General features: G+C 46.4%; 2 protein-coding genes across 2 annotated transcripts in view; one reads left to right on the top strand and one right to left on the bottom strand.

Annotated features, from left to right (window-relative positions):
• LOC133349281 (collagen alpha-1(XXI) chain-like) overlaps positions 1-14,976 on the top strand; it is a 105,226-nt gene extending 90,250 nt beyond the window's left edge. The window contains exons 27-30 of the mRNA XM_061562651.1: positions 270-324; positions 1,509-1,697; positions 11,433-11,510; positions 12,018-14,976. Coding sequence (XP_061418635.1) covers positions 270-324; positions 1,509-1,697; positions 11,433-11,510; positions 12,018-12,208 — 513 coding nt within the window. The 3' untranslated portion in view covers positions 12,209-14,976. The remainder of the gene's footprint in view (positions 1-269; positions 325-1,508; positions 1,698-11,432; positions 11,511-12,017) is intronic.
• Positions 14,977-15,351: 375 nt separating this feature from the next.
• TXNDC5 (thioredoxin domain containing 5) lies at positions 15,352-24,239 on the bottom strand. The gene is made up of 10 exons (XM_061562653.1): positions 23,909-24,239; positions 21,256-21,405; positions 20,811-20,916; positions 20,580-20,679; positions 20,349-20,464; positions 20,117-20,203; positions 18,924-19,043; positions 18,310-18,392; positions 18,005-18,134; positions 15,352-17,844 (listed from the first exon to the last, which is right to left on the bottom strand). Exons 1-10 carry the CDS (start codon positions 24,112-24,114, stop codon positions 17,722-17,724), a joined length of 1,221 nt encoding a protein of 406 aa, XP_061418637.1. The 5' UTR covers positions 24,115-24,239; the 3' UTR covers positions 15,352-17,721.
• Between the last annotated feature and the right edge of the window lie 1,421 nt (positions 24,240-25,660).

A 25,660-nucleotide genomic window follows, 5' to 3' on the forward strand; every position in this document is an offset into this window, starting at 1 on the left:
TGTTTGTTACTATGCTACCCGTATATGAAAAAACAAACAAAAATTTGGACCATTAACCGAGTATGTCCGTGTTATAAATGGTACTTTTCGTTTTTTTCTGTATAATGTGGCACCAGTTTGGGAAAATAAATAGACTGCGAACGTGTAAATGACGTACACGCGAACTTAAAATATAAAGCAAATGAACGATACAACCTTAAATGACCTCGTCATTCCCACCACATGCTAGCACATTGTATTAACACACAAGAAAAACACTTTTTTTTCAGGGACGTCCACTTGCAGATAATTACGTACGGAAGCTTTGCAACGACGTCATCCGAGGTGAGAGAACTTCCAGAAGAACGCGTTGGTGTGTTGCTTGCGCTTGAGGGATCAGGGTTCACTGGAATGTATGTATGTTGAACTTCTTGGCTGGTGCCAGATTTAGAGATAAGGATGATACAACCTGGCAGCGAGGTGATGTGTGTCCAGTCAAGTAGGATGAATTACTGTAAAGTGCTTTATTGCTAACTCTAATGATATATGCTTGAATTAATCCAGTTTACAAAAACAATAACAGTGCACTATGTGCCAACCAAGCACTTTGCCTTGTGCTGCCGAAACATTAGCCCGTATAAATATTAGGCAGAGAAGTTTTGCGGTGTACCTGAATGCAATTGTACACATACATCATTACAGCGATATGAACATTTGGTAGGTGCCTTACCGAATCTGCCAAGGGACCCGTTTGTGTTTCTGAGCAAGTCTAGCGTGACCTCAAAAAACACCCCAAGATAAAAAAAAAAGTTTAATATTCACTTGCTCTGCATTCCCATATTAGGAGGCTACTAGCGCTATGCACTTTTAAAACTAGATTGAAAACGAATTTCTTTAAAACTGCAGATAATTGCAGGGCTGCACCCTTACCTTTTATATATTGACAGTCTTATTATGTATTAATATTTTTCTTTTAATTGTTAATTCAACAAAAATAAAAAAGTATACATTTTTTCACGGACGTTTTTTAAAAATTAATAAGTGGTTATTATTAGGAAGTCACTGGAGCTTATTAGAAAGCTACTGGAGCGATACACTTTTAAATCGAGCTTGAAATCGCACTTATGTAGAACTGCTGTTTTTAGTTGGTTGTCCTTTCCTGAACCTCCAATTAGCATGGTTAGCTACGTACGGTACGAAAGAAGTTGAACATACATACATTCCTGGTGAGACCTACGCCAGGTTCACCTTTAAAAATGATGGCATATAATTGACTCCTGTTTCAATCCTCGACATAATATACTACTTCGTTGGTTTTCGCAGTTGTGCTGGCGATCGCTTTGATGTGCGTTCGGGTTTTCACCGCACGTTGTCTCAGACGTGGTTGAATTGCTTGCATGTCATGTCGATTAGCATGTGGTATTACTCAAAAACACAGCAGACAGCTATACTTGACACATATGGTAAATTGGGTGATAGCAACTATGAGCCACTGTTGTCCACCTGTTCATGAGTTTTGTGTGGATCAGATCACCTGGCTGGGTTGCTGCGGAGCATCATGAAGCCGTGTGAGCCTTGTGTGGCGTCACGTGGGTTACCCGGGCCCCCTGGTCCCCCCGGCACTAAGGGCTTCCGTGGCCTGTCTGGCTTTCCCGGTGATATGGGAAGGCCTGGATACTCCGGGACACCTGGTGAACCAGGTGGCTCTGGGCTTAAAGGTGAGCAAATGGGACTTCTTTCTGATGACTTGTCTATCCTGAATTGTGTTGGCTTCATTACATTGGGTTTCCATGGATAGGCAACTCAAATCACATTGAGTTGGCCTGAAGTTGAATTGAAAAAGACTTCATTGGTAAAAAAAAGTTACTTTTTGTTCTTGAGTTACTGGATATATTTAGTAGTTTGGCAAGTTTTTTCCCCCAGAATAACTCATCAATAAGATATTCTTAGGTTTTTTCGGTAAAGTCACGTAGGTAAAAAAATTAAAATTAAAATTAATAAAAGTAAAATAAAAATAAAAATCACGGCGTTTCGGAGGCAACACAAGCTTCCGTATTCAGGTGGAACCGTCAGAGCCCGACAGCTGTATCAAGTAAATGAGAGATTACAAGAGATACCACTCCGTATATATAATGGTTGAGGGGGGAGGGAGGGCCAGGAATGGCTCACTTTTCTTCAGCCGTTGCCGATCACTGCTACAACTCTGTGGGCTCTCATGAAATTGTCTTTTCCGAGACCAAGGTGCTCTGCAAACCTCCTGGCTACCATCAAAGGTTTGTACACGAAGCCATACAAATATACAAACACAGATATAATTTCAACCGTGATGATGGTTACAAACTGAGTAATCATTGGAAATATGTGATTAACCGTGCAAAAAAGATTTAACTACACTTATTTGGACCATCTTATTTGACAGACAACTATTACAGGTTACTGATAGACAGCCAGTTTTGTTTTACCAGGTTTAGCTTCTTTTTTCACACTCTGGTTTCCTGCAATAAGTTTTACCCACCAAACAACATGTACATGGCAGAGGCTCGGTCTCATTTACAGCATTTTTTTTATGTAGGTGTAGGGGTGTTAAAGAGAGGGCCCGTTATGCATGGCAGCCTATGGAAAACAAACACAGTGGGCGGGGCTACGTAAGTGCACGAGCAAGTGCCCTCTACGACGTCCGAGCCAGACACCCTGGGGGGGGCTGGTTCGAACGTTATGATCCCCCGGGGCCCCACCCCTCAGGGAGGGGTTGGGTATAAAAGGGGATGTTTCAAAGGGCTCGGCAGTTATGTTTAAGCTAAGGGAAGAAGATTGAAGACGTCTTAGATAGAGCCCTGGACTCCCCTGGTTCGATGTCCTTTTCAGGGCTGGACAGGATTGAGCCAGCGGCGTGGTCCCGAAAGCCAGAGCCGGTGCTCTTGTAAGAGCTGGTCTGGAACTCCGGGTACCGGGCCCGACTTACCAGTGTCGGGCCAGTTAGCCTCCCCTAGCCCATTAGTGGAGGATTCGGGGCTAGGACAGAGTTAGCTAGGGGTGTATTGCGAGTTATACGGGTGAGGGGGCCGATACCCCCTCGAGTGTGTATATGCCCACTGTCATATTGTGAATAAACATACGTGTGCCTCAACCTCGGCGTCAAGCGTCCTCACCGGTACTTCAACTGGTGTCAGAAGTAATTCGAACATGGACACGCGGAAAACAGCGCGGGCCAAAGTACCGCAGGAGGAAGACACTGCCGAGATCGTCGAGCCCGAGACGGCTCCACAAGACAAGGTGCAGCCGGGGCCTGACGCCTCCTTACCGGGGCATCGAAATGAAGAGGGGCCGCAGCCAGACGCGTTACGGCTGGCTCACGGGAGGCTGGCGGAGCTGCTGTATGCCGCTGCCGCCACGCTGGAGACCATCACTCGACTAGGGGCCGGTGATCCAACACGGGGCGAGGCGAGCCAACGACCAGGGCGCCTTCCGCCATTTCGGAGCAGTCCGAATTTGAAATTCCCGCCATCGACGCTACAGCTGTTCGGGGCGTGGCCAGCCTAGACATCCGCTCCGACATCGCCGTCGCTGAAGCTGCAACGTCATCACAAGCGCGACAGGCGATCCCATCGGCCGTTCGCACCGACGCACAGCCGAGTGGTGGTGACATCAGCCTGCGGGAGTCCACAACGACCGCTGCGCTTCATCAGAGACTGCCCCCGCTGAAGGAGTTCATCGGCGCGGAGGGGGACTGGGCCGGTTTTCGCCGACGTTTCCTCGCCCATCAGGAGATGGCGAAATGGTCCGATGAGGAGGCTCTCTGCGCGCTGCCGGCGCTCCTCGACGGCGACGCGCTCGCCGCCCTCACATCGGCGCCGAGAGAGAAGCGGTCTACGTTACCGATGGCACTACAGCTGCTGGGCGGGGTCTATGGACCATCGGCTGAATGCCGACAGCAATTTTACGACCGCAAGCGGGGTGAGAAGGAGTCGCCCCTAGCATATCGGACGAGCCTCCTGGCGATGGCTAAGTCGGCCTTCCCTCGTATGGACGACGACGGCGTGGACGCGATGGTCACGGAGAAGATCCTCCTCCTGGCAGATGACCTTGACATCGCGGTCGTCGCCCGGGAGGACGAGGAGATGACATCGCTCCAGGCGGCGCGGCTCCTCCACGCCAACCTCCTGTCACTGCGGCGGAAAGCCAGCAGGGCATCGGCGGGGCGTGCGGTGGCTGCAGCCACCATTCCGACGGAGGAGCTCTACGCCGTCGACCACCGACCGCAACAGGCGACAGGAGCACGGTCGGGCCGGGACGGGCCGGGCCGTTTCAACCGTCCGTCTCCTCCAACGGCGCTCCCGCGGTGTTTCAACTGCGGCGTCCGGGGCCACGTCGCCTCGGGGTGCCGCGCTCCTCGACAGCGCGGGACGACACCTCAACGGGACGACGGGCCTCATCACAAGCTCCACCATCATAACCCGGCGAGTCGCGGCACCCCACATGTTTGGCCCACGCACACACCCGTCACGCACTCAAACACCGCAACGAGAGGGGGGCCGATATCGCGCACCATCGCACCATCACGCACCACCCCGGGTACTCATATCGAACCCGGCCAGTGGTCCGTGCTGGCCGATCGTGTGGTAGCCGCATCGTCGGGGTCGTCGGCCGTTGTGGGGCACATCGACGGGGTTGAAGTGCACATCCTGGTTGATACGGGAGCATCGGCGACCATTATTTCGGAGTTGATTTACAATATTCTCCCTGTCCGGAGTCGTCCTTTGATGCCTGTTAACGTACCATTCTATGCGGCTAACGGGGGCTCACTTGGCATCATCGGTCAAATTCGTGCCCAAATTTGTATTGGGGAAATTAAATTGTCTGGGCCGATTTTTGTTTCCTCCTCGCTGGCGGTTCCGTGCCTGCTGGGGACGGACTTCCTGGCCAAAATGCCGATTAGGATATTGATCGACCAGGGATGTATTGAGCTCCCGTCGGGCAGACGCATGGCGTTTCTGCCATCGCCTGTTACGACTCGGACGGCGTTCGCGACGGTGCCGGCATTCGTAGAGAGAACGGTGCGCGTCCCTCCGGGGGCGCAAATGTTGATTCCCTTGAAACTTCGGCGGCCCTTCGCTAAGGGTGTTGGGGCCCAAGGGGTTCTGCTGGGGTCGTCTAGGGCCGGGGTTAGTGGACCTCATTTACTTCCGGCCCAGACCATAGTAAGAGGGGACGGTGAACCCTTCATCGCGGTCCTCAATGTGGGCTCGCAGACGGTGGTGGTCCCACAGGGGACCGTGCTTGCTCACGCAACGCCGGTGCCATGTGAGGAACCCGTCGCAAATCACGTCAGCGTTGTCCCTGCGCCGCGACCGCATTCGGACAGCGATGAAGGGTGGCTCGAGGCGCTTTGTGCGGGATCGACGGACCTGTCAGATTCAGAGCGTCAACAACTTAAAACACTACTGCGGGAATTTTCCGACGTTTTTAGTCGGAATAAATACGATTTGGGTTGTACTCACCTGCTGTGTCACCATATTGACACGGGTGACAGCGCGCCAATTCGCCAAAATCCGTTTCGGTTGAGTCCCGCCGAAAAGGACCATGTCAAATCGGCTGTTGATGACATGTTGGCCGCCGACATCATTTCTCCTTCCACCAGCCCTTGGGGAGCGCCGATCGTCCTGGTTAAAAAGCAGGACGGTTCGTTGCGGTTTTGCGTTGATTTCCAGCGTCTTAACAAAATTTCGGTTGCCGACGCATACCCGCTCCCTCGGATGGATGAATCGCTGGACGCCTTGGCGGGAGCGCGATTCTTTTCCACACTGGATTTACTTTCGGGATTCTGGCAGCTTCCTCTGGACGATGATTCAAAGCCTAAAACTGCTTTCCGTACACCGCACGGCCTGTTCCAATTCAACCGGTTGCCGATGGGCTTACACTCAGCGCCGGCAACTTTCCAGCGTTTGATGGAATTGGTTTTGGCTGGATTGCAATGGGAGTCGTGCCTCATTTATTTGGATGACGTTATCGTCTTTAGTAAAACTTTTGACGAACATCTCCAGAGGTTGCGGGCGGTTTTCCTAAAGATGCGGGCTGCTAATTTGAAATTCAAGCCCCAAAAATGCCATTTGTTGCGCGATTCGGTGCGTTATTTGGGGCACATCGTGGGACGCTCAGGTATTGCTACCGATCCCGCCAAAACGCAGTGTGTCAGCTCCTGGCCGACTCCCACCTCGGTGGGAGAGGTCAGGAGTTTCATTGGGTTCGCGTCGTATTACCGACGGTTCGTCGCTGATTTTGCGACAATTGCAAAACCCCTGCACGCTTTAACATCTAAAGGGGTTCGGTTCCACTGGGGTCAAGAGGAGGAGGCTGCTTTCTGCTCCCTTCGGGACGCCCTGGTAAAAGCCCCTCCCTTGATTTACCCAGATTTTTCTAAGCCCTTTTTGCTCGACACCGATGCGAGCAACACGGGTATTGGGGGTGTGCTTTCCCAGGTGGTTGATGGCGTGGAACGGGTGGTCGCGTACGGTAGTCGGATGTTGTCTCCTGCGGAGCAAAGATATTGTGTCACCCGTAGGGAACTGTTGGCAATTGTCTATTTCATCCAACAGTATCGCCCATATCTGTACGGTCGGCATTTCACCGTCCGCACAGATCATGCGGCACTACAGTATGCCCTGCGAGTTCAACAACCATCGGGACAGTTGTCTCGATGGTTGGAGGTTCTCCAGGACTTTGATTTTGAAACCACCTACCGTAAGGGCGTTCGCCATACGAATGCGGACGCTCTGTCGCGCATGCCAACCACCTCCGAATGTGCATGCCTCCTGGGGTCGGGACGTTGCAGGCCTTCAGGGGACGCATCGGTTCCGATCTTGGCAGCCACCGACGACGACGAACCATTGGTTACTAATTCGATCGAACAACAGGGAAGAGATTCCCTGTTGGGGTTGCCCGTCACTGAATGGGGGCGCCTCCAAATGGAGGATACCTCCCTCCTCGGGTGGCGTCGTCGCGTCGGGGGTGCTGGGCGGGTGACGGGGGATTCGGATGCATGGGAAATGGTGCAAGGCCTGCTGATGCATTGGGACGGCAAATCCCAGCGACATCGGCTGGTGGTCCCTTCTGAGTTGCGAGGCAAGGTGGTGTGGGCCGCGCATGAGCGCCTATTACACCTGGGGACCCAAAAGACTCTTGCACTGCTACAACTTGATTTTTTTTGGCCTGGTATGACGAGGGATGTTGGGGATCTATTGGGATCATGCCCTCGGTGTGCGCAACGGAAACCGCCGGCGCGGGAGTCTAACCCGCCCTTGCAATCGATCAAAGTATCCAGAATAAATGAGCTTGTCGCGCTGGACATTTTGGGCCCATTTCCCGCCACCCCCAGGGGCAATAGGTATTTGTTGACAGGTGTCGAGTATTTTACGCGCTGGCCTATGGCCTGGCCCCTTGCCAACCAGTCGGCAGCAGCCATCGTGGAGGCCTTTGTTCAGGGATACGTCCTGGACAAAGGTGCTCCGGAGCGGCTGCTGACCGACCAGGGCAGAAATTTTTCCGGTAAATTACTCAAACAAGTCTGTGACCTCTTAGGCACGAAGAAAATTCGTACCTCCCCGTATCACCCGCAAACTGACGGAATGGTCGAGCGCCTGCATCGCACCATTACGTCAATGATGTCACAGCAGGTCTCGGACTCGCAGACTGACTGGGACCTGCATATTCAAGGGGTCTTGGCGGCATACCGGATGGCACCCCATGCAGCTACGGAATTTTCCCCCTTTTACCTCATGTACGGTCGCGAACCCGACCCGCCTGTTCGCGCCCAGCTGCAGATCCCCGACCCGCAAGGGAAAACTAAATTGGCTGACCACGTCAAATTTTATCTGGCCAAATTAACAGAGGCGCGGGATGCTGCTATGCTAAACTCGGACCTCCGTCAAAAGGCGAATGAGCGCCTCAGGCTGGGTCGGGCGCACGTAATAAAGTGGAAGCCGGGGGACAAGGCATGGTTGCACTGTCCCCAAGTGCCCCTGGCTACCTCCCCTAAGCTGGCGCGGCCGTGGCGGGGCCCTGTGGAGGTGGTCGAAGTTTTGCGACCACAGTGCGTGCGCATTAAATGGGGGAAGCGGCGATGGTTCGTGCACCCCTCTAGGTTAAAACCCTTCGTTGCGGTACACAAACCCACTTCACACATGCGTGGCCAAACGTGTGGGGGGTCGACCGACTCACTGGGTCCGTCTCCGTCGTTCTCACCTAATGCCTTGCCGGCCGTGCCACCTCCAGGTGCATCAGGACTGACGGGCTCACGCCCGACCACCCCTCCTGGGGATACCGACGGTCGCGCGGCATCGGATGAGGTCTCACTCCGGGACGGACAATTGCCACCTGACGGTCCGCCACCCGGGGTTACCCCGTGTGAGGGGCCCGCTGCAAGGACGCGCGCAAAAATGCGCAGACTGTTATGAGGCCGGAAGATGTGTACATAGGTTGTGTTCATCGTGTGTTGTGTGGGTGGTGTGTTCCCTGCCCATTGAAATGTACATACGTTGTGTTCATTGTGTGTTGTGTGGGTGGTGTGTTCCCTGCCCATTGAAATGTACATACGTTGGGTTCACCTGGTGTTGTGTGTATGGTGGGTTCCCTGCAAATTGTATATAGGTTTTTTTTTTTACAGAATTCGTATTTATTCAAGGGGGGGTGCGTCGGGTTGTTTTCTCTTCTTGCTGTTGCCTTTTGTTGTGTTCTTGTTGCTGTTCTTGTTATTGTTGAAAAATAGTGAGGCACACGCGCGGTCAAGGTGTAAATGCACTTTTATTGTCATTTTTGTATGTTGGCAGCCGGGACGGCTGCAAGCTATGCGGGGGGGGGGGGGGGGGGGGGTGATGTAGGGGTGTTAAAGAGAGGGCCCGTTATGCATGGCAGCCTATGGAAAACAAACACAGTGGGCGGGGCTACGTAAGTGCACGAGCAAGTGCCCTCTACGACGTCCGAGCCAGACACCCTGGGGGGGGCTGGTTCGAACGTTATGATCCCCCGGGGCCCCACCCCTCAGGGAGGGGTTGGGTATAAAAGGGGATGTTTCAAAGGGCTCGGCAGTTATGTTAAAGCTAAGGGAAGAAGATTGAAGACGTCTTAGATAGAGCCCTGGACTCCCCTGGTTCGATGTCCTTTTCAGGGCTGGACAGGATTGAGCCAGCGGCGTGGTCCCGAAAGCCAGAGCCGGTGCTCTTGTAAGAGCTGGTCTGGAACTCCGGGTACCGGGCCCGACTTACCAGTGTCGGGCCAGTTAGCCTCCCCTAGCCCATTAGTGGAGGATTCGGGGCTAGGACAGAGTTAGCTAGGGGTGTATTGCGAGTTATACGGGTGAGGGGGCCGATACCCCCTCGAGTGTGTATATGCCCACTGTCATATTGTGAATAAACATACGTGTGCCTCAACCTCGGCGTCAAGCGTCCTCACCGGTACTTCATAGGCAAGGCGTAGTCACAAACCGAACCTCTCCATAATAAAGGCTCAGTCATTTGTTATGTAGTCTATTCGTAGTCTCAAGCCACACCTTACCATAATAATGAAAAGTGAGCCGTTCCTGGCCCTTCCCCCCCCCCCTCAACCATTATATATACGGAGTGGTATCTCTTGTAATCTCTCATTTACGTCGTGATTTTTATTTTTATTTTACTTTTATTAATTTTAATTAAAACATTTTTACCTACGTGACTTTACCGAAAAAACCTAAGAATATGAATCCTTGCAGTCACGAAACCTTCAAATCATCAATAAGACTTTCCAAAACATTTGTCAAAGGTCAATGCCATGTTGCTGACAAAATATAATGTTGAATGTAAAATTAAATATTCTTGCCACCTACTATGATTTTGATTGACATGTTTGGTAATGAGTCATACTACTATTACCAATTATACTTGACCAGCAACAGATCACAGCACACTTCACCCCAGCCGGTCACTCACAAGAGTCCAAAGCAGGGGGGGACCTTGTCCATCGCGATGCATTGTTGCTCAGCACGAATTCTGACGTAAGGAATTAAAGCCAACCCGCAAACTGAAATCGGCCTAAAGAACTGCAGATTCAGCCCAATTTGGTAGCCAACTCGAGGTGACTAAAACACAGAGAAGCTCTGCTGGAGATGACATCTCCAGTCCTTACTCGAGTTCTGTGGTTCACGAAAACACGAGATTAGTGACACATTGAACAAATATCTCGTTATGTTTTTGAGCCATTCGTCAGCAAATATTTGTGAATGAGTGGAAATCAAAACCTATTTGACCATATATGAAGTATTGCCATTTAAGGAGATAAAGGAAAATAACTGAATATAATAAAACAAGTAATTCAAAAGCATGTATCATCATCCATTGTAAATTTGTTGTGCAGCACGACCACGCGGAGACGGAATTCACTGTAAGGGCTGATGCCGTTTATTAACACTGTTCACACGACACTGTAACTCACACCAGAGGTAGGTGCTTTCTATTCTTGGTCCTTACCATGGACCCCCGAACTCTATATTATCCTTCACTCGGCCATTCCTTGGGGCGATCTCGCTCGTCTGCATGGGACGGGGGTTCATCCAACACCGCCCAGCGACATGGAGGGAGAGACCTCTTCCAGCCGATCCTTGCCCTGGCTCCCCACAACTACCCCGCCTTCGTCACGGGCTCCCCCTTAAGAACCCCTTTGGCGGCTCCTCCCCCTAGCTCGATCCCGCCTTTGTTCCCGAAGGTGTACCCCCTTACCGCCCACGTGACATGACGTATCCTTTGCTGTCAACTCGCTCGCTCCTACCTCTGTTCGCCCCCTCGTGGTTGCTCACACTATTCCTCTACAAATTCACTGCTGGGATAAAGGCCTCTTGCATGCCATCGCAATCCCTCATATTTGTAAGCAAAGACAATTCCATGCACCAAAAATCAATATTGTAAATTCACTTGGTAGTAAAGTTAATTTAAAATTAATACATATTTTAATTTATTATAGTACTATTTGTCTATGAAAGTAAATTTCAACTCCCACACAAGAACATTTGACTGGTTTTATGAAATAATAAATCACGTATATTTTAACGATCTATTTCAGATTTTGTGAAACAAAATAACTGCACGTTTTTAGTATCGCTCATTAAAAGTAGCTTTCCTAATTGCACCAGAGAATCAGAAGGATTAATGGCAGTTAGTCTATTTGATTTGCTTGATTGTTTGAAACTTAATATTCATAGAGTGTGTTTGCTGTTGTTAGGGGAATAGATCAACAACAATATGCATTGTTTCAATGGAACGAATGATATATTATCACTAATTATACCAGTCAACTCGAAAAAGTTATACTTTTAACTGCTTGTGTTAACTTGTTATTTTGCCATTGTTGTAATTAGGTGATGGGATTCGTTGCCATGAGGAGCGAAATTTAGTTGAGGAAAAGCTGATTGTTTAATTGTTATCATTTGGCAGGAGAGCGAGGGACGAAGGGTGACAAAGGATCCAAAGGCTCTGGAAGGTTTGGACCCATGGGAAATGCTGGGCTGCCAGGTGCATATGAACCTTTTTTGTTGATAAGCAAATGTTGCATGTTTACAAATGATGGCAAAGAAACTGCCTGTTCCAGTATTTTTTATTTTTAAATGGTCACTGTAGTGTGCTTATGAATTTGGGTGGAACTCCTCAAAATGTATATATTTTGTTATTCCGTCGACAAACAACTAAAAGCGCCAATGCGATGACGTCATCCAAGGTAAAGGTGCCATCCTCGCCCATAGCCCCCCCCCCCCCCCCGGTGCTGGGGCACTTCACCACCCAACCCGAAATCTGAGCCGCCAGCCACCGCTGATTGTTTCATTTCCGAAAATGTGGTTTCTCATTCCGACAGTGCTCCCCTCTGGAAGTGCGGCAAGCCCCAAGCGTGCCGCACTTGCTACAGCGCTGCAACATAACAAAAAACACGTCCCGTACCTGGAGTATGTGTCATGCTGTTTGATTTTAGGATTATCCGCTCCGTTGCATTCATAGGGCTGATCATGTTCGTTCTATGTACGGCAGGTGCCATGGGTCCCGCGGGCTTGTCGAAGGAGGGCGCAGCAGGAATGACAGGTCCCCCCGGGCAGCAGGGCCAGCCGGGAAAACCGGGCAACCGAGGGCTGCCGGGGCTGCCGGGGGTGTGCGATCCGCGAGGATGCTTTGCGGCGTACGTCCCCTATCGGCCAGGCTACCAGAAAGGTCCCAGTGACTGACGCAGAGAGGAGGCTCCGTAAGCGGGCGGCGTTTGCTTCGACGCACGGTCGGAAGTGCGTGATGAACACGTGTCGACGGATTTAATCACCCTCCACTTTGGTTTGACAAAAGCAAACCGCGGGCACCCGCGTAGATGTACAAGTGGATTACACAGAAGGAGCTCACGCATTGAATTGAGTGTATTAGCCACAGCCAACGTGTGGCCAATGGGAACTACCCAAGGCAGCTTCATTGTGAAATTTTACATGAAGGCATTTTGCTTTAGAGAGCTACGATCGCTGTAGTTGTGATCATCGAACCTTTTCATTAATTAATTTGTAATAATTCTAATAACTTAACCTCTTGCCCATTGTTCACTAAAACCTCCATGAAATTGCAGGCTTTTAGTACTTGTGAAATGTATCTCTCCATGCCACCTTATTTTATAAAGAAATCTACTGCAAATATAATTTTGGACAAAATGTAATCAATGTAAAAAGTTACAAGCATATAAGCAACAGTAATCAAGAGTTATAATGGCACATTTGCAGACTCAACTTTTCCGAGTCCGTATAATTTGGTGATCATAGATATCTGGACTTTGTGGGGAAATATGCTTTCTGTAACAAGCAATGTGCAAATGTCTCAGTGGCATTGCGATAAGCAGTTTTTAGAGCGATTTTTTACTTGATCAAAATGGTAAAATTTTACTGGTGCTAAATTAGCATGTATTTTTAGGATTTGCACGTGTTTTGTACAATGGAAACATATTTGTAAAAGGGGAAACAGTGCGACAGTTTATCTTCACATTTCACAGACTAAATGCCAGTGCTTTGGTCACACAAATAGAATAAAGGTGGAAACATAATATAAAGAGTTTATCTTATTCCCCATTTCTTACATGTTTTTAATCCTCATGACTTAAATTGTCAAAAACAAACATCTTTGAAGCTGAGAAATCTTTACATGTTTGTGCTATCTGCTGATTTTGTTAAACTAACGGATTTATTGTGTGTACAGTATGAAGCGCCTGAGGAAGTATTGGTTGAAGAGAAGCTTTGTTGTTGACAGCAGTATATTGTTTCATCCCTCCATCTGTAAGGTTAAGCATTCTTTCATTGACCTTAACATAGTTGTTCGAAGTGCACGGTAGTTAATGATGTAAGTTGTGGTATATCGACTTCCTTTGCAATACTTTTGTTCAGTTTCACACCAATATCTTTTCGTCAAGGTGGCGAGATGTTAACTACCTCGCCTGGTATACAGGACGCTGTGGTTCGATCCTAACCCTAACGTCTGTATATTTGGAGTTTGCATATCTCTCTCCCCGTGGTCGTGTGGACTATTCTCCAGGTCTGCCGGGTTTTCTCTCCACATTTAGAAACATCCGTTTAGAGTATTTGGCTGCAATAAATGTCCACGTGATGAGCCACTTCGTTGAGCTATATGTGGCCAAACGGCTTCTGAAAAAAAGCTTTATAGCTCAGTAGATGCCGTTGTGCAAACTTAATGGTGGATACTTTTGTTTTGGAATAATTTTTCATGATCCAGCTAATCAGTGATGATCACCAAGTACATTTTAAGTAAATTGTATTTTCTATTATAACGTGCGAGCCCGGCATACCACACCGATGATGTACCACTTCTTGCTACATTTCTACATTAGAACATTCACACATTATTACAGCACTGTATGAAGAGATCGAGAGAAGGAACGGGCAAGCAGAAGTAAGCCCCACAGAGCGGTGTTTGTTTCAACAGGTAATGTATAAAATAGCTACGAGCATATATTACTAAGGGCACTGATTACACGTAATATTTGGAAACCATCTTGATGTCTTTCTTATGACAATAATGAATACATATGTAAAGGAGAGCCGACACAAGATTGCAGGGGTTTCGTCCTTTAATCTTTTTCTCCCATCCACACCTGTCCCCAGCCGTCCCAATCTCGTTCCCGCCAAAGGCCCCTCTTCCCTCCCGTTCTCCCCTTATATCCCCTCGATCACCCCTCCCACTAACCCTCCTATTGGTGGGAACCCTTCCCCTGACACCCCTACACATACACTATCAGCTCAATCCTCCATTAAACACATGACCAACCCTATTCCGAATTCCTCCCCTCTCCCCGCCCCCTTTCAAAACAGACACTGCTCCATGCAGCTCACAACTGCTCGCCCCCTTCCTTCCCTCCCCTCTCATCAGCATCTTGGCTCGCCAATTCCTTCTCCCCCTCCTCCCCTTCACACAGGCACTCTTTGAGCTCTCCCCTTTCTGTCGAGGGGACTTCCGTCGTCCGTTAATGTTTCAGGTCATCTTGCCCAATCTTTCTTTTGTGAAATCGACTCTTCTCCCCCATCCCAAGGTCTGCCACAGTTGAACAGTTTCATAGTTAATTATAATTGTTAGCACTTGACCATGCTGCAAGGCCTCTCGATGTTGTTTTCCTATATCCATGACATACCATGCATTGTTTTTGTTTAGCTTCATAGTTGTAGCTGTTTTTTTAAGTGTACATTTTATGTGTAAACTATGCACTTAAAAGTACTTGACAAACATATCTCAAGCCGATTTTGGCTTTGCTTAAATCAGCATTTTATATGGAACTATTAACGTGTTTTATTATGTTATACAGGTAACGTTAATCGTTGTACTTTTCAAAATGCATTATATAAACAGAAAATGTGGATCCGTACTATTGTATTCTACCTCAAGCAAGCCATGTGTTGTGTGATGCATAAGGTGCATGCAAAATTGCTTGTTCATTTGTGGAGGGGAATTTTAATCAAGTGATATATATTCAAAATAAACTATTTTTGATTGCAAAAAAACGTTAAAGTGCCTTAAAATTTTCGATTTAAAGCTTTCGTAACCGCAGGGATTAATCTTCTTGGTTCTTTCGGTAAAGTCACGTAGAAGGGAAGTAATAAAATAATAAAAATAAAACATAATAAAATAATTCTCACGACGTTTCGGCCACAACGCAAGCAGCCGTCCTCAGGTGAAGACCAGGTCTGTCGGGGAGACAGCTGTCGTGAGAATTATTTTATTGTTTTATTTTTATTATTTTATTACTTCCCTTCTACGTGCCTTAAAAATACTGTACAAATACAAACATGTAAGGGGTGCAGCAAGTTCCACACGAAAAAAAACCTCCGTGAAATGAACTTCAAAATGTTTTATTAGGCATTGATTTTCCATTTCTATAAAAAGTTACAAGCATATAAGCAACAGTAATCAAGAGTTCTAATGGCACATTTGCAGACTCAACTTTTCCGAGTCCGTGTGGACATTGTGGTTCAGGCCAATGACTGCATACAAACTAAGCAGCACAAGTGCTTCATAGTATGTAGTAACCTCATTTGAACCATGATAAAAAAAGTTGGCTGTGCAGGACTTCTTTGGAAAACTACTGCTACACTTATAGAATATTAGCTGGGACTATTTGAGCCTTTGGCATTTACACTGAATCTTAGTACTAAACATCGTCTGGTATGGCGACAGGCAACTTCCAGTGACCCAGTTCTTGAGTCGCTGGATATGAAGACATTTATTTTAATAAGATTGTATATACCAATTAGTATTAGAACTCTGGCGAGTTTTCAGGTTGTACCACGTGCTGTTTGGGATGATATCCGACCGTTAAGCTCCATATGCTGGCAGCTTCTTTAGGAACTGTATTCAGTGCCAAGCACAACGGGAGGAAATGTATTGTTCCTGAAGCTCCCACCACATGTCACGTATCGTGCCTGATAAGATGCAGTACCACCCAAAAACACATGCGAGGGTTATACAGCACAGCCAAGAAAATCTACGTAGCACTATTGTTCAGGTGCATGTACACACGTTGGCTTTTTTCTCCAAATATTTTGTGGTGATCACTTACTGCATACTACCAATGTGGTGCAGTTCTGTAAAAGGTGATTGTAAAAAACACAGGCGCTTGCGATTTGAATGTTCACCTTGTCACAACTAGATGCCAAGTCACAACTAGCGATGAATAGCTTCCGTTTGATATCAACAATGTTTGTAGATAACATGCGGCTGAAGGCAATCAGCATATTATATCCATGTAGAAGAAACTAGTAATATGAATTCGTATTAATTATTCAGGAGTATGGGACACAAGAATGGCACCACATTTGTTATTGGATTTTTTAAAAATTCTCTCCTCCATAAAAGTTGTCCGTGAAAAAATGTGACAAGTGAATTTGCGAACAAAACTGCTTTCAGTGTAAATGTCCTTTGAGTTTGTAACAAGTTTAGTTTACAGCAACAAGTATCCTTTGTCATTCGGTGCTTAAGAAAATAGTCGTAGAGGACTCTTAAGTCCCTATTTATAAAAGAAAGTGCCAAAATGAATGTCTTAACACATACAATAATTGGCTTGTACCTATAAAGTAGCACATTACAATAAAATGCTAAATCCTACACAAAATACAATTTCTGCCCCAGAAGTCGTTTCCAGATCTTTTCATGTGACTGAAATGTAGAGGCTCTCGTAAACTAAAAGGCCAAATCTGCTCCGATGAAACGATCTGCTTAGGATTTCAAATCCATTAAAGATTTATTCATCATCATCATCATCATCCACAATTAATCCCCTGCTGGGTGAAGGCACTGCCATCTCTCGCCATCAGGAGGAGCGTAATGTAGAGGGGAAAACACAAAAAAACTATGCTAATTTTTCCTTATAAAACCAGTTTTTTTCAATAAAGTGGAACATTAAGAAATAAAAAAATTATATTTTAACAAATGATTAAATTAATCAAAAGTCAATGTGACGCTGAAGAAATGCAAACATTTTTATTTTGTTTAGTACTTCGTAAAAAGTTTAGCATAGAGATGTTAATGAAATACTTCAAACATTTTTACGCATTTAGTTATCAGGAATTAAACTTGTTTAGCAAAAGGCAAGTAAAAAAACACAACAACAGTATAACCAAAAGCAGCATTACCCGTACCATTTAACTGCACAGAAGCATTACTTGAAATTTAACTTAATGTCATGGAAGTATTTAAGCATAATTTGGTGTAAATAAGATCCAATTTTACAAATGTCTCCATAAATATGCTACTCTTGGTGGTACATATGTAGTCATCCATTGCCTTAATAACTAGTTGTGCATACAATATTCCATTCTATTGTTCAGTTCAAAATAATGTGCAATGTTTATTAATGTTCCACCCATACACCTGTGATCAGACTAAACGGCAATCTAAAGTTGATGTGGTATTAAATTGAGGCACAAAAACCACAACTGTTGTGCTTATTTTGTCACCCCATCTAATCCTAATCAAATAATCGTGGCGTTACATTTAAAAAATATTAAAACAATTATGAGAATTTCCATACGTTTTCCACATTGCTTTCTCAAAATGTTTTGACCATCAGTGAGATTGTTTTAATTTCTTGAAAGTGCAGTAGTATTGAACAGAACTTGCAGTTGGAGCCACGTTGTCTCCACACGCACAATTTGACAATAATCTAAAATAAATGCACCGATTGATGTGAAGGTGTCCCAGTGTGCGTTCACAGCTCATCCCTGGCTCTGCTCAGCACATAGGAATGCAAGGCCTCCAGACTGCGGGCACCCTCGTGCTCTCCCACCTGTTTGCCCCCCACATACAGCAGTAGAGTTGGGTACCCACGCACCTGCAAGAAAGAGAACACAACATTATTATTTATATTTAAAGGTCTAAACATTTAAAGGTCATTTTTTTATTCTATTACCTATGTTGATGCAATGTGGGAAAAAGGCAGTATTGCTTTATTCAACATGGTGGTCTACATGTGTGGCTTGCATTATACTTACATGCTGTTTACTGCAGAGTTGTGCTTCCGATGTGCAATCCACCTTGGCAATCGTTACTTTGGACAGACCAGAAAACTCTTTCTTGGCCAAGTCTTCCCATGTTGGGGCCAGGTTCTTACAATGACCACACCTGAGATACAAAATAATTTGAATACATTTTTAGGCCACAAATCCACAGAGCATGGTTATATCCTACTATGTAATTTAAGTGAACCACATGATGAAAAATAAATGGACAATGTCTTCTTTTGTGATAGTGTCATTTCACGTTAGCATATAAACCAGTCAATAAAGCTTATACTTACCATGGTGCATAGAATTTCACAAAAGTGATGCCATCTGCCACAGTAGCATCAAAGTTGTTTTCATTCAGAACCAGCACGCTAGACTGTAAAATTAACATAGCACATCTGTATTTACATCTTTTAACATGAATATGGCTAAAGTGGGAAAAAGATCATCATCACCATCAATCATGTTACACCATATGCCACTGCTTTATTTCCTCTGCTAGATCCCACAGTTGCTGCAAAGTCAACTGACGTCCACAGGTTTAATTTCACGAGTATCCAATCGCATAGCTTTGACTTCCCCTTGGTCACCAACGTTTGAGTACCCATTCCAATACATCCTTCCCCTCTGCACCTCCGATTAGCATGGTTGACTACATTTGGTGCAAAAGAACTTCAACATACATACATATAAACGTGTACCGCCAACCAAAACTTTTTTAAAATTAAAGATAGCATGTTTGTTCTGCCACATTATTTTCTGAACTTTCAAGTTACTTACCCTATTTTGTCATAATATTCCTAGCATACTTCCCACGCAAGATATAGCTACTGCTCAGTGCTTTACCAACTACCAAACCATATAATGTGAAAAAACAGCAAATACTGCGGTTTTCAATATGGTTTACCGTTTCCTCTTCATCCACTGCCTGTTGTGGAACCACTTCATCTTGAGGTTCGATTTGAATCTGTGTATCAACAAACACTTTCAAAGAATCCAGGTCCCTTTTTCCACGGTACTGGTCCACCTGGAACACAAGACACCAGCCACGCATCAGCATATCCACAAACCCAAGTTCACTGTTGGTACAGAATTTACAAGCTGGAAAGCCATACCAAAAAGGAGGCTCCATTTTTGTTTGGAGTTTAGAGTGAACAAAGACATGTGCATGCAAACATGCAAATGCATTAACATATCCAAAACATTGCGTGTGAGCTTAAACCAACGCATCCCAACGTATGCACACTAATAAAGCTACATTTGTTACATAATGAAGCTATATTTATTACACAATAAAGCTATATTTATGACAGACTAGCAGCCCACTGTCCTCTGCCTGCCCGCCCACCCACTTGACATTAATAAGCAGTCTCCTGGCTGTGTTAAAACATGTATTTTTGGCTGCTGTGTGCAACTACAAATGCTGATATCTTCAGTTTCATAAAGGAGGCAACATGCCAATAAACAAAACGTGCTACTTTAGTGCTACTCACTATAACACTATCCACAGCTGTAGGCTAATTGTCTGCAGTGTATGAGTGTAACAATGCAATAATTAATCGATTAGTATTATCTAAACTCATATTTGCACAACTTGTCTATGTTGTATGTTATGAAATCACATGACTCCAGCTGTTCGGGGCTGCTCCATTGGCCTACAATAAACAAAATATTTTTTTAAATCTAATCTCAATCTCAATAATTGAATCCCCAGATAAATGAGGGTTGCATTTGCGACAGGCCTCCGAGCAATTGCGAGCTTAGTTCGAGAGAGAAGGCCGTCACTCTGTGGACACGTCACCAGTCTTGAGGTGCAAACTCCAGCAAATTGGGTTCACTTCAGTTGGCGGTCGACGTTCGAAGGGAACTGACCCTCAAAGAAAACTCACCGCCCCCCCGTGGTCACCCCCCCCCACACCCCCGTAATCCGAGGCAGCAAGAGAAGTTTATGTGAACGCTGTCGCAAGATGTCACACGTTTGGCGCAACGGTACTTTGCGTGATAATCAATGAATGACTGCATTCTCAATGAACCCAATGTGAATGGTGACATTATAACTTCAACATGAACTTCTCAAAAGGGATAGAAATTACAACTTACCTTTTCACCGTCTTTAAACCACAGAAGGGTGGGATAACCCCGCACCTGGTTTTCATTGCATATATCTTGATGAGCTGTGCAGTCAACCTACCAAAATGCAAGTCAACATTCATTAAGGAAACTTCAGACAAAGAGCGTGTACAGATTTAAACGAGTCAACCTAACAACGATGCACGATAGTGATTTGGAAAATAAATAAAACGTTTAAGTGTCAATGCAATGCAGAATATACCTTGGCAATCTTTACTTTGCCCGAGTATTCAAATGTGCTCGCCAACTGCTCCCACGTTGGAATTAGAGCTTTGCAGTGGCCGCACCAAGGTGCGAAAAACTTGATGAAATGGTAACCTGCACTCAAAAGTGTTAAGATGATGACAATTGACATGTTTTCATTAATCCCAATAATTAAACATAATGAAAAAAAGTTTTTAATTAAAGCATAGCCATCATGTGCATGACTCACCTTCCGCGACATGTTCCTTAAACGACCCAGAAGTCAGCTCATAGAGGCCGTGTTGAGGCTCAGGGATATCTGGGGAAGGGCGCTCAGATTCTTCTTGAACCTAGGAGAGGATCAATTGCACAATCAACAGTTGAAAATTTAACCATATATAATGTATACATCCAGTTACAGTAATATAATGAAATAACGTGGAAAGCAGGTGACTTGCTCTAATACTACAAAATGTCATACACCAGCGTCTTCATTCAATGTCTGTAGCATCCAGCTCTCCAAGGTATCAAGATCCCTTTGACCCTGGTACAATATACTCTTCTGGCCAGGTTTGAACAGCTTCAACCTTAACCGATACAAATTCAGACAATGATTATGCATATAGTCCATTACTCACCACTCAATGATGTGGTCCCAGGTTCACCTACTTGTGCTAATAATTCACATAATTTTATGCAAGTGGTTTTATGTATCATTTTATGCAGTCAGTATGAATGGAAGTTCAACTATTACCAAGTGATGGAAATTATTAGCATGTAAAAGTAAATTATTACCACCATGAGCCCAAATATGCAGCTTCTGCTGTAATGCACCCATTGTTTTTAACTGCACGTACTTACAAAGCCATATACATGCATTGTTAGATAGTATGGGTGAAATGTCACTCATGAACTGTGACACTTACGTGGGGTAGCCTTTGACACCGTGGTCAGAGCAGGTCTGTGCATGCATGGTGCAGTCCACCTTTGCCACATATGCTGGTGGCTCTGGCATCTCATTGTATTTATCTCCCAGTGTATTCCATGTTGACTGCAGTTTCTGGCAGTGGCCACACCTGCATTAAATTAGAAGCAATCATGGTAAAAGTACACGCAAATGTATGTTTAAGGAAAGCATTATTCATTTAGAATTCTCACTACCAATTACTGTACCACTATTGTAATCATATTACAGCTACCAAAACAACACCGTCAAAAGAGGAATAATGAAATTGACATATGAAGATTAACTCACATTGTATCAACGTCCAAATGTTTACAGTATTTTGAAGGTTATATATATTTTACATATATATAAAACTTTCAATTTGATGCATGAACATTTGAAAATGCTTAGGATGTCTGCATATATACATAATCACTGAAATTAGACTGATGGCAATTTGTATGAAAAGTTGAAAACACGGTAAAACCACTGTTAGAATATGGATTTTTAAAATCGTGTTTGTGTACTCATCTTACACCAATCACAACGAGGAAACAAGCTTGTAGAAAATAAGTCTAATACACTGTACTGTACAATGTTAATATTACTGGCATAAGTATGACCTGTGAGTTAGTGGTAAGCTTAGGGCAAGAAGTTATTTTTGTTTTCAGGCAAAGGAAATAGCTGTAGTGCAAAGAATGTATGCATTAGACTATGTCAATACACATCCGGGAGCAGACCACAAAGTATACATCTTGACATCTCACAGCACACTTGGGCTACAGCCATTCATCTCACTCTAGCCACGTGGCAGTGCAAAGTTGGCAATGAAAAATAAAGCACTGTCCTACAGCCTTAGGGTAATCATATACCTTTATTTGCAGTTTACAATACCGTGCTGCCGTGCAAAGGAATGCACTGCCTCCTAAAGCACAATGTGCAGATTTGTAAACTACAAATAACTAATTTGGTTCTGAACGTACGTGAGCATAGCGTTCCTTTGTCCACCATAAACACGTGTTAAAAAAAGTTGCGTCTTAAAATTGTCCTTTATTTAAGGAGAATGCGTTTAACATGGATTGTATGTATGGACTATAAATACTTGCACATGCAGTCAAAAAGCGAAATAAGTACTTTCCAGTCATTTGTTGACAAACCTGAGCCAGTGGTGGAAATTCCACATTCCTATGGAAGGAGAGTCTTCACAGGTCAACCACTGTTGTGTGCAGGTAGACATACCAAGCTTTTACAGTGACGTTGGGCCAATACTGTACTGACAAACGTTATTTGGGTGACATGTTGGACAGCATTGTTCGATAATGCACCTAAACAAACAGGTCTTACCCCTATTAGCTACACACATTGGGGTTGCCGGGCTGTCCCACACAAGTATGAAAGCTAGGTAAAGAGAAAATGGCTCTAAAGTCAGCTCGTCGTTACGTTGGCACGCTTGTGATGTCACTTCGTAAGTTTAAACAAAGCTCCTGGGACGTGTTCGACATCCCCGGGTGGCAGCTCACGTGGGCAGCCGTGAGGGAAGAGTTATTCCACTGGCTTGCATCTTAATTTGGACATCTGTGAAAAGGCACTGGACATTTGTGAAAAAAAGTCCTCATAGCACATCGGATTCCTCCAGTCCAAATCAAGATTCCCATTCTGAATTTAAGTTGAAATGCGACCACGGGCTCTAAATTGTTTGTGTGTAAACCCTTTCATCAATCCACTGCTGAATGAGGGCCGTGGGGGTTTACCCGATTAAACTTCACCACGCTGGTCAGTGCGGGTTAGAGAAGACAGGAGACAACACAAGGTAAGGGTGCATAGAAGTGCAGTACAATCACGTGTTTTGCTGCTGCTGCTGCTGCTGCCCACAACGTAGCCCCTGTGCACGACATTACGGATGGTGGTCGACCATCCCGAGCGTAGCCCTATCCAGGCTACAACCTGCTTAGCGCCTCTGATTTGATGGTGACAGTCGGGCGCATTCCGGGCGATTTGCTCGGTCGGCAAACCTGCGGCTCAGTAGGGGCCGTCTCGTATTCAGCACATGCACATTGTGCCTCTTGAAATAGAGGTTTTTCCCCCCAAATTATTACAAAAGAAAATCCCTTCTTGTTACGTTGCTTGCGTTTCGAACCCTGGCCACAGGCAATGTCTAAGTCGGCATGCGTGCGTCCACAATTAATCGGGCACAACTATCCGAGTCCCACTAAGCAACAGGGGTAAGCACACGTGTACCCGTTATTGAAGCAGTCAGATTACTTAATGGATCAGCAGCTGATTGAGGCTATCCTAAGTGCGTGGCGGCCGCAGGTTAAACTTTACACGGCGGGTTTGCGAGCGGAACGCGAAGTGGCAGCGAAACGTTTCTAGATTTCGCAGCGCGGACAAGCGGGGGACCGCCCAGCACGCGGCAAGCCAACCAATCACGGGCGGGCACGCGCTCCGCTCCCACCTATCACAGCGCGGGAGACGTCAACTCGCGCCGAAGCCGACTAGGAAATTCAAACCCGTGAAAGTGAACAGCTCAACGCGAAATGTAGAGTTTTTTTTTAAACATCCCCAACCCCCCCCCCCCCCTGCTAGATATTAACAACGAAAAGTAATCTCATTTAAACCTCATCCATTCTCACCAGGGAGCGAAGAACATGATGAAGTGCGGCGCCTGGTCGACGGAATGCACCAGCATCTCAGCGTCGTACAAGTGCTTGCTGTGCTCGTCCTCGCCGCCGCTGTTCGCCGCCGCCGGCTGAGCCGCCCGCACGAGCAGCAGCGCGGGCAGCGAGGCGAGCACGGCGAGCCGCCGCCACAACGACCAGGAGGAGGAGAAGGCCGACATCGCCGTCACTGTAGAGGGTGGCGGGCAGCGGGGAGTGGGAAGAACTGCGATCGTTTGGCCTTCTCAGGGAGCAGCGTCGCCCGAATGACGGCGGCCCTCGCCTCTTGGGGCCGTCGTCCAATCGGAGCGCGCGCGTCGGATTTAGCCAATCGCAAGCGGCCGTTCGGACGGGCGCGCAATCTACCAATCGGAGCGCGCGCGCGTCGGATTTAGCCAATCGCAAGCGGCCGTTCGGACGGGCGCGCAATCTACCAATCGGAGCGCGCGCGCGTCGGATTTAGCCAATCGCAAGCGGCCGTTCGGACGGGCGCGCAATCTACCAATCGGAGCGCGCGCGCATCGGATTTAGCCAATCGCAAGCGGCCGTTCGGACGGGCGCGCAATCTACCAATCGGAGCGCGCGCGCGTCGGATTTAGCCAATCGCAAGCGGCCGTTCGGACGGGCGCGCAATCTACCAATCGGAGCGCGCGCGCGTCGGATTTAGCCAATCGCAAGCGGCCGTTCGGACGGGCGCGCAATCTACCAATCGGAGCGCGCGCGCGTCGGATTTAGCCAATCGCAAGCGGCCGTTCGGACGGGCGCGCAATCTACCAATCGGAGCGCGCGCGCATCGGATTTAGCCAATCGCAAGCGGCCGTTCGGACGGGCGCGCAATCTACCAATCGGAGCGCGCGCGCATCGGATTTAGCCAATCGCAAGCGGCCGTTCGGACGGGCGCGCAATCTACCAATCGGAGCGCGCGCGCGTCGGATTTAGCCAATCGCAAGCGGCCGTTCGGATGGTGCAGTCCGCGTCTACCAATCAGCGCGATGAATCTGTGTGCAGGGGTGGCGGCCATCTTAGTAAGGGGACATCAGAAATGTTGACTTGAAGTTTTCGTGACTGCAGGAGTTCGTATTGTTTGGGTCTTTCGGTAAAGTCACGTAGATAGGTACAAATTAATAAGAGTTGTGAACATTAAATAAACAAAAAAACTTGCAACGTTTAGATCACAACACAAGCGATCGTCATCATGAGGAAAGAGGATGGTCGCTTGTGTTGTGATCGAAACGTAGAAAGTTTTGTTTATTTTAAATTTATTATTTTTATGAATTTGTATCGATTTACGTGACTTTACCCAAAGAGCCAAAGAAAATTACATCAGAAATGTTATTTATTTTGGAGAAATCCGATGAGCGAAAAACTCACCCCCACACACAGATATCCAAAAGTTACAACAACAAACGATACACACACTAAAAACCCGACAGGAGTGCAAAGTATAGGAATGGTACGCATACCACTAGAAGATAAATATACTAAAACTAAATTCATTACTAGGTAAAACCCGCTGAGCTGTTGGGTATTTTTCAGAAGCAGACTGGCCACAAATGATTGCTGGACAAAGTGGCTTATCTTGTGGGAATTTATAGCAGCCAAATAATTGAAATGTATGTTTCTAAATGTGGAGGGAAAACCCGGAGAACCCACAGAAAAAAAAAACAAAGCGAAAGAGACACGCAAACTCCAAATATGCAGCAGGCGTCAGGGTCAGAGTCGAACCCA

The sequence above is a fragment of the Lethenteron reissneri genome, chromosome 29 (assembly GCF_015708825.2).
Source record: "Lethenteron reissneri isolate LAM-NWPU_2019-01 chromosome 29, ASM1570882v1, whole genome shotgun sequence".
NCBI classification, from domain to species: Eukaryota; Metazoa; Chordata; class Hyperoartia; order Petromyzontiformes; family Petromyzontidae; genus Lethenteron; species Lethenteron reissneri.